This window comes from Toxotes jaculatrix, chromosome 7 (assembly GCF_017976425.1).
Source record: "Toxotes jaculatrix isolate fToxJac2 chromosome 7, fToxJac2.pri, whole genome shotgun sequence".
Lineage (NCBI taxonomy): Eukaryota > Metazoa > Chordata > Actinopteri > Toxotidae > Toxotes > Toxotes jaculatrix.
The window spans coordinates 9196333-9206072 of NC_054400.1; the positions used below are offsets into that span (position 1 = coordinate 9196333).

Below are 9740 nucleotides of genomic sequence, written 5' to 3' on the forward strand. Positions count from 1 at the left end.
AGTGATTGATACTGAAAACAGCAAGGCCAGTGAGCCATAAAATGTGGAAGTAAAGACCCCACAACTGAGGCATCACAAGAAAGCCTTGGATGTCCATGACAGTACAATTGAGATAGATTCTATAAATGATATTTTGACCTAGGGGTCTCAGACTCGTGTCCCCCACAGAGGACAAAAATGAATTGCCGGGTCTCAGGAGGTTATACATGCATGCTTGTGGTGCATGCTGGGAGATGGGCCGGTTGTCCACACTCTCCCAAGCCAGCCACCACCCTGAATCAGGGTGCCACTTTTATACATGCATACAAAATCAGAATCAGAATCAGAATCAGATTTATTGGCCAAGTTTGTACATACAAAGTTTTGACATCAAAAAGACACAAAGAAATATAAAACAACTACAAAGAGATGCAAAATGAACACAAGGGATAGAAAACGACCACAAAGAGACACAAGAAGATTATAAACGGCACGCTATTTACTAATTTTGTGTCTTAGTTTGCAAATCTTATAAAGGAGGGATGGGGGGCCTCTTACTTGTCTGTACCCAGGGGCCCATTTTCTCATCATCCGTCCATGAATACAGCAGTTCAGGTCATAACACTATAAGAGACCTCTTAAATGCCTCCTCGGCATGCCTGTGTTATGAAATGGGAACAAACTAACAGCAGCCGCGTAAGAGAGAGAGAGAGAGAGAGAGAGAGAGAGAGAGAGAGAGAGAGAGAGAGAGAGAGAGAGCGAGCATCCTCTGCTCCCGGACGTTGGCTGCTCAGACTCTCCAAGGAGGCTGCGATGGAGACAGGATGAAACTGACGGCGTGTTTTTCGCTGGAGAGCGCCTCTGGGGTGTCGGTACCTGTCGGCTTTCCGAGGCGAATTGCATACTATTTGAGAAAAAAGGGGGTAGTGCATTACCGTTTTGCCGATGCCTTGGGATTATGGACAATTACAACAACGACCGACGGTGTGACGGCTTAGACGGACTCTTTCTTTCTGCTCTCCTCTTTATTTACCACAGCTAACACATATTTTAACGCGTTCTTGCTGGTCATTTTGTTGTAAAATGTTGAATTTAGCGCTCTTTCGACGTGAGGGATATTCGTGGCACGTCATTTTTTTGTTGTTGTTGGACATAAACGTGTAAAGTGCACAAACCTGTGGACGGTTTCTCAGACAGTATGATACAATATTTTAACATAACCCTTATTTTTTGTGTTACGCTCTATTGCGCATGCCTAGTGGTAGATATACAACGCTGTCCGACGCCACTTCTCTCCGTCCTGGCAGTGATGTAGGAGCAAAAGTAAAACGGAGCGGAGGACTGAATAAAAATGCGTTGGCAAAGTGGCAGCGTGGCGACCAAAGGATTTGACCCGAGATCCTCCATGAAATAGACTGTGCCATAAACCGAAGAATGTCAGGGACACCAAATGCAGAGGCTGAAGGAGTAGTCTCCAAAGTACAAGTGAAAAAGGAGATCAAGACAATCGTGGAGAATTTGGAAACCATCCTGGGAGACCTCAAGGATGTAGCCAAAGAGCTCAAAGAGGTAAATGAACGGGAAACACCATAACGCGCCTTGCACTAGTCTGCCATGTGTTGCAGTAGTTCCACAGGCTTGGTTGGAGGATGCTCTTTCTAAGCATTCTTGTCTGAGAAGAGATGCGAGGCTGATGTCCATCTCACTGGGGCCTGGAAAACGCTATGACAACACACACACACACACCAACATACAGACCGTGCTCCTCTCCCTACCCACTAATGTATGTGATCATTATCTCCAATATGAAAGACATTTGGCACAGGAGGATGTGGGGTGTGAAATGACAGGACATCTTCTTCGCCCTGACTCACAGGCTTTGATGAAAGTGAGAAAAATTTAATCACAATTAATATTTAATGGACAAGTTGGTTCAACCAGGAAGGCGCCTTTGCATTGCATTTCATCATCTTAATGCTGACTGTTGTTTGCTGTGAATCATCTCCTGCCAAATAATAGAGCAGTTGTCTTTTCACTTTTCATCTCTCTCAGTATCTCGTGGTGTCTCCCTGTTTCTTTATCTTCAACTTTATTTGTCTTATCTTTCACCGCATGTCTGTATTTATCGCAGCTGCTCATCTTCATCCTTTCTTTATCTCTTGTTGTCTGCTTTCTTTCTCCTTTCCCTCTCTCTACAGAGTCCTTGTTAAAGATCAAAACTCTCAGCTGTCTGATTGGCTATTCAAATCTCAGTGATGCAGAGACAGGGTTGCTGAATGGGAGTAGGGGAGTATCTGAAGGATTCACACATTATATGAGGATATCTAATGTTTTTATTTACAGCGAGTTGTTCTCAGAGCCAAGAATATCTAAAAGCACCTCTGTGCAGAGATTTTTTTTTTTCATTCATGTTACAGCGCTTGCTTCATATCAGTATTTCCTCTTTTGCCAGTCACTGAATCCTTTGCTGCCACCTCTGCAGTCTTAACCTGTTTTTATGTTTACATTCCTCTACCGGCCACACACCAGGCATCCGGCCTGCTGTGCCAAACACCTCACCCTAACATGACAGGCTGTCAGTCTAATAAAACCCTATTGCATACAGCCTCTGGTTCCTACATTATGGATGGGTAGTCGACACAGCATCTGTCTCCTGCCTCTCTGCTCCCTTTACTCTGTTTTCACAACTTGAGCTGAATTAGACTTCTTTGTGTTTTTCAGCAGTTTACAATGTCTCACAGCAGGCGCCAGAGATAAATGAAAAGACAAAAGCATTGTAATCTATTGTTATTTTTTGTGATGTGCCCTCTTTCTTTTCCTTCTATTTTTTTTTGCTTGCAGGAAATTGTGTAGAGGATCAGTTATTCTGACACCACACACATTAAACACATACCTCAAGGGGGTGTTACTATCAAAGCCAGTGTTTGGGGTATAATCCATTTGAAATGCAGTTATCTGTTATAACTCACAAACGGGGCTGGAGCCGAGCCTGGCTCTGAGGAGGGACCCTGCCCAGATGCTTGGCACAGCCACAGTAGCTGCCTGGCCTACAGCAGGGCCTGCACACTGGGATACTGGTATTACCTCTTGTGCGTGTCCCAACAAATTATCCATTTAAAGACTGCATGGAGAGTTTAGCTCTATTGCCTTCTCTTCCCTGGCTTTCTGTCTTTCTATTTATCTCTTCCTTTCAGTCATTCTTTCTTACTCTTTGTTTCGCTCCTCATCACTCTCTCTCTTCATTTCTTTCTTAGCCTCCTCTCAAGCCACTGTTTGGGCATGCATTTCAAACCCTTAGATGATAGCAGTAGTGTTTTACACTGGGCTAATGTACTGGGTTCTCTGAGATAAGCATTGCTAATCCAGAAAATGAGCATTTAGCACATTGTCAGTGTAGTAATTATTTTATGAATGCTGTAAAGGAAAATACTTTAACATTACTTTTCTGATGGTGGATTTTCCTTACAGGATGTTTCAACAGTGTTTCAGTTATATGGTACTATGAACTCAGCTCATTATGTATTAGATTTTCTTTAGACTCACTGACTGCTGGATCCTCAATCAAAATCAAATAAAAAAAAATTGCAGTGAACAAAAAAGACAAATACAGCTATCACAAACAATCATAGCCCAGTCATGACCATGATTACCTACTTATTGTGTGCAGCCATGACACATAAAACTCACAATAAAATTCACATTTTAAGACACAAAGTCAAGGTTAAGAACATAGGATAAAAGCCAGAGGCAGTAACGGTGCTAGTAGCAATGCTGGTGTGTGTGTATGTGTGTGTGTGCCTGTGCCTGTGGGGGAGCATGTTGACCAGTCAGTTTCCTGGAGAGGAAAACTGACTGACTCCCTTTAGGGAACAGGTGGGGATGGGGAAGGTTAAAAGTTCAGTCGCTGGATGGAGGCAGGAACAAAACTAGCTGTGGCCCTTTTGGTTCTGAGGTGCAGGAACCTATATCAGCATCTGGAGGACGCGAGGCTGTAGTATGTGTTCTGGAGGTTTGCGTGACGTCTTCAGCCTTTTGTGAGGCCTTATTTACTGCCCATTTCTTATGGATGATGCTGAGTGGCTCCTGTTCACACATGATGATCTTGCTGCTAATCTTCAAAATCCTGATGAGGGGTTTCAGGTTGATAGCGCTCATCCCTCCAAACCATGCGGTAATATTAAAGGTCAGTATGGATTCCACAAAAGTTCTGTGGAGCGTCTACAGAACTGATGGCTGGAACTAGAGCTTCCTTATCTTCCTGAGATAGAACAGGCATTGTTGGCACTGAGAGAGTATCAGCTCACCATTAGCCTTAAAGGTGAGCTTTTGATCCATGGTAGTGCCAGGGTATTTAAAATCCTCAGTGTGCTCTGCTGACTGGCCATTTACTTTCAGAGTCAGGGCAGTGGGTTAGTCCCTCCTGAAATCCAATAGCATTTCTTTAGTTTTGCTGAGATTTAGGTCCAGATAGTTGTTCTCACACCACCCTGCAAAATTGTGGATATTCTTACCAATGCGGCTGTTGGAGTTAGTAATATGAATAATAACAGTGCCATCAGAATACCTGATGCACAGAATCCCAGGATCTGAGCTCCTGCAGTTGTCTGTATACAGATTGAATAGAACTGGTGAAATGAGAGCTGTGGTGGCTTTTGAATCTGACTATCTGGTGTCTGTATGTGAAGGAGAGGATGAGGATTATGAGATGGGGGCTGACACTCCTCTGACAAAGTTTATGCCCCATTGGGCGAGCTTGCATGGTGTTAAATGCACTTGAGAAAAACCACAAAAACCATCTTGACAAATGATTTGGCGCACTAGAGTCAGTACTGCATCATCCACACCTCTCTGCTGCTTGTAGGCAAACTGGAGTGGATCTGTGAGCCCACAAACCTCTCGCTGTAGCTGGGGTAGAATGAGCCTTTCAAATCTCTTCATCACCAGCAATGTTAAAGCTGCAGGGCGATGAACAGGTGGGGTTACTTTTCTTGGGGACTGGACAGATGTTGAAACATTCCCATATGGCTGGTATGGAGTGAGCGGTTGAGGAGATTACAAAGGACCCCAGCCAGCTGCTTATGATAAGCTTTCAATACACGTCTGCTGATATTGTCAGAACCTGGATCTTTATTAGGATTTATCCTCCTGAGCAACCTTTCAGTATTCCCTAGGTGAAACTCTATGGTGGTGTTAGTAAGTGTATTTGACAAGAGCTTGGTGGTCAGCACCTCCCTCTCCTGTATAAAGTTGTGCTTGTCAAACCGGCAGTAAAATCTGTTGAGGCTCTCTGCACTCTCCACACGTTCCTCCGGTCTTAGGTAGGAAGGGGGTCGGTTATTTGGGAGGCAAGCCAGTGTCTTAACACCTTTCCAGGCATCCCTGCCTTTGCTCTCTTGGAAGAGCCTCTGTACCTTCTCCTTATAGGCTCTTTTGGCCTCTGTTATTTCCTTATTTAGCCTCGCTTGAATGAATTTGGCCTCAGTGTTATTGCCAGAGGTGAAGGCTGTTTTCTTCAGATTAAGTGTGTTTCTCAGATTCTTTGTGATGCAGGGTTTATTATTTGAAAAGATTTGAACAGTTTTTGTCGGGACAATCATGTCTTCACAGAAAGGGATGCAGTCAGTGATGACATGGGTAGCCTCCTGCCAGACTGGTCCCATCTGTGAACGTTCCCCATCAATGCATTCATAGCAGGCATGCAAAGTCTCCCTAGCCTCCTCATCATCGCTAATGACAAAGGCAGCCAAAAATAAAATGTCCAACACCGCACTTTAGTTCTGGGCATCGGTGCAATAATAAGAGAACCAGTAAGGAACTCTTCTCCAAAGGGAATATTTTTGGATAGAATTCTGGAAATGGCTGAAGAACACGGACATTGTGTTATTGAATATAATTTATTTGTTCACAGAAGAGTTTAGCACCATGTGTATTTTCTTTGTTAAACTTTTTTTAATTTATTCCCCCAAGATAATGGTTCCTTGAGCATTGTTTATTATGTGTGCATGTAATTTCAGTCCTTCCAACCTATTGTCTCTGCACTGCAGACTGGAGATCACAACCAGAGGCATTTCACTTAGTACCCTGTGGCACTAGTATCGCTATTTACTTATGTAGCCAGTCCATTATTTGCCTATTACACTAGTGCATATTGATTGCTGGATATTGAATCAAGTTCAGTTTAACATCATGCTTTGAAAGACTTTGTTTTTCAGCATATTTTGAAGGTACAGTTAGAGTGTATGCATGTCTGTAAATTATGCACTGTGTTTATGCTTTATGTATTATCTCAGCTGTGCTGCTGCATCTTTACAACTATTTCCAGTATTGTTGCCTTTAGAGTGCCACCAAACCAAATTTCTGCTGCAACTGTTCTTTAATATTTCCCTATGCAGTCTATGCAAGAACAGTTGAATCGAGGGGAACTTGACTTCCCAGTACTGAAGAAGCCTCTTGGATGAGAGCTGAAATGTCTTCAAGTATCTACCAACAAGTCCAGCTGCCCTCGATTCAGCTCTTCTTGAATAACCATGACCTGGATAACTGAGAATCTTACCAGACATCTATGCAGGCTCTGAAAACAAATTTCCTCTTTGAGGACAAAGGAAGTATCTTTGGATCTAAATATTTACTGTCTACACAGGGTCCTGAGACAGAATCTCATATTTATTTCTACTGTGCAGAGCAGAGCATTTCTTCCATTTCCTTTTTATTACAATTTTGTCATATTGCCCCCCATTATAATCATGTAATCATCTAAAGTGCATTATATTCATAAATGATCTTATAGTTCAAGATTGCAGATTCGTTAAAATATTTAAATTGTATTTAAATTTTTTGTTTAGCCCTATTCCTTTTACAAAAATATTCAATGGGCTGTGTCATACTGTATTTCTTATGTCTTCTTTTCCACCCTGGCACACTGTGTACATTATTGCACCACTGCAACAGTGTTTGCTCTTTCAGATTGTGTTGCTTGCAGGGTGGATTTCTGATGGGATTTTGCATGTCTTCTGCTTTTTGTACAATATCTGTTTGTTTCTTTGTCTTTCTGTCACACCAAGGTTGCCTATTTGGAATTAATTCATGCCATGATGGATTGCTTCCTGTGCTGTTGCTGAGAAATATGGCATTATTGTTTGTAGAAATGGCTCTTCCCTCTCAGCATTTGTTTCAGTGTGAGATTTTTACTTTCTCCCTGGCGTAGTTGTGCTTGTTTTTTGCTAAAGTTCAAAGATTCCTATCAATCTCTCATTTTCTCATTTTCCACAGAATATTTAGCATTTATGCTATTTTTTTCCCAATAGGATACTTGACACAGTCTATTGCACATTTTCATATATTTGTGCCCTTTTCTATTTCTTATATCCCTGTGTTTGTCCGCTGCACTCTTTTGTAGACAGTGTCTTTTCCTTTTATTCCTGACACTGCTTTTGTATTCGTGTGTCTTGCTTACAGCATATGGTTGGTATTGTTACTTTTCTCACTCCTGATGGTGCATGGGATTGTTGTAGTATATCATTGTAAGTCAGAGTCTGGCAGGCTCATGGCTATTCCCATAAATTGTAGTGATATTTCTTTTCTCCCTGGCGTGGTTGTCATAGTGATATCTTAATCAATTTTTAAACTCATAATTCAAAGTGTATCTTTAAATTTTATACAATGTGTTTTTTTTAAATTCATTTAGTAAAAACATGAGGAGATAAAGACATTAACTGCTTACTAGAACAAATTTTTCATTTTGTTTTCTTGCCCAGCAAGCTCCTATTTGGATCATCACTATTTTCCCAGTTACCACTGTCATAGTGTGGGTTATTTTAGCTTTGATTGTTGTAGGTGATATTTCCTCCTCTCATGCTACATTATTTATTATTCCTGACCTCAGCTGTCATAGTGACATTTCTTCTTCTTGTCACCAGGTTGTTCATGAGATTGACACTCTGACTTGTGACCTGCAACTGGAAGAGGACGGACTGACAGACAGCTCTAAGACGGACACACTTAACTCCAGCTCGAGTTCCACCACCACCACCACGACCGCTTCCAGCCTAGAGAAGATGAAGCTCTTCCCAGACGACTGCATCTTTAAAACACCTGCGCCCATCATCCCGGGCCCTGTTAATCCTCCTGCGGTACTGACTGTACTCAAGAAACCCCATCCGCCCCTTCCACCACCAAGACTTACCCCGCTAAAAGCCGAGGATCACAACATTAAGAATCTGCCTCATCCAACATTAGTGTTATCAGGGAATATATCCAAGGCTAACGGGTCTCTGTTGAGGAATGGTGGGGTTTTCCCATTGAAACCAAACAGGGATTTATTCTCCTCCACACCGTGTTTCATTTCTAGTGACAGCGGGATCCCTGAGTCGGGGCTTGTTCCTACATTACCCAGGCCCATGCCTCTACTCCGTCACGAAAAGAACAAATGCCCTAAGGCCCCTGGAAGGGAGCCTCGTGAGAGGGAGCGTGTCCGTTTTAGTGAGAAGGTCCAGTACCACGGTTACTGCCCAGACTGTGACCTCCAATATGATGTAGATGACACAGAACTACACTTACAGGCCGAGCTGAACGACTTAAGGCTCAGTCCAGTGCATTGCTGCTCTTCTTCCTCACCTCCTCCACCTCATGCTCTTCCTCATGATCTAATGTTGGAAAACGGTGGCCTCCCGGTCAGCCACAGTTTCCCTCCAACAGCAAACACTCCACCTTGTGTGCCTCCTCACCCGCCTTCCCTCAAGCCCCAGAAAACAATCCTACGAAAATCAACTACCACCACGGTTTGACACCGAATCCCTTGTTCTGTCTAACTTAAACATTCTTGAATCATTCATAGTGTTTTCTACTTTAAGAGCGCTTTCTTCTCCAGTTGAACTTTGGATTATACACACAGAGAGAGGAAGGGTTGGGAAATATGAAACAAAAGGACGGATAAAGTGAGTGGAAAAAAGAGAAAGGCATTGCCATGGGCGCTGATTCGTACACAGAGTGATCAGGAAGAAGCGGTGAGTGTTTGTGCATGTATGAGTGTGTTTGTCAGGAAGAGAAAGGGATGTAAAAAAAAAAGAGCAATTGCATGCACTGACGCATATCTGTGAGTCTGTCTGCATACAAGTATTTGTTTATGTATATTCACGAGTGTATAAAATTGTGGGTGGGTGCATGGGCATATGTGTGCAGAATGTGTTTGTAGGCAGTGAGCATTTAGTGTAAAATGTACAGGGACTTTAAAATTTTCACGAAAGACTGCTGACAACACTAAAACTAAATTGTATCTGTGTCTTTCTGGAAGCTCTTGGTACTAACGAGTCTCAAACTCAGGAAGTTCTCTGAGAGAGGGCTCTGATTAATTCATGTCCTTCTGGTTGAAACAAGAAAACCCGCTTCCCTCAGATTTCATCCAAAGCCCTAAAGATCTTCCCATACACTGACACCTAAATAACTCTTTATTACACACACACATGCACGCACGCACACACACGCACACACGAGTAAAAGCTGTTAAAGAATAGACAAATAAAAGTCACTACAGAGAGGTAGTGGCATCTATACCTTGACACAAGCCTATCCAGATGAATAATTAGGGTTGCGAGATTGGCAAGTGAGTTCATTCTTCCTCTTCCATCATCGCCGCTTGTCTCTGCAAGTCCCATTTTGCTGACGTGTCAGACTGTAGGAGTGAGGAAGGGAGAGAAAATGAGAAGAGAGTGACATGGTGGGCTGGGGAAGAGAGAGTGAAGTGTTAGATGACAAAACTGCCATTT

The 9740-nt window shown here is 42.8% G+C and overlaps 1 protein-coding gene across 1 annotated transcript; it reads left to right on the forward strand.

Moving 5' to 3' along the window:
• The first annotated feature begins 1413 nt into the window (after nt 1-1413).
• prr16 (proline rich 16) lies at nt 1414-8762 on the forward strand. The gene is made up of 2 exons (XM_041042868.1): nt 1414-1548; nt 7896-8762. The coding sequence occupies exons 1-2, from the start codon at nt 1414-1416 to the stop codon at nt 8760-8762; spliced, it is 1002 nt and encodes a 333-aa protein (XP_040898802.1).
• Nucleotides 8763-9740: the final 978 nt, after the last annotated feature.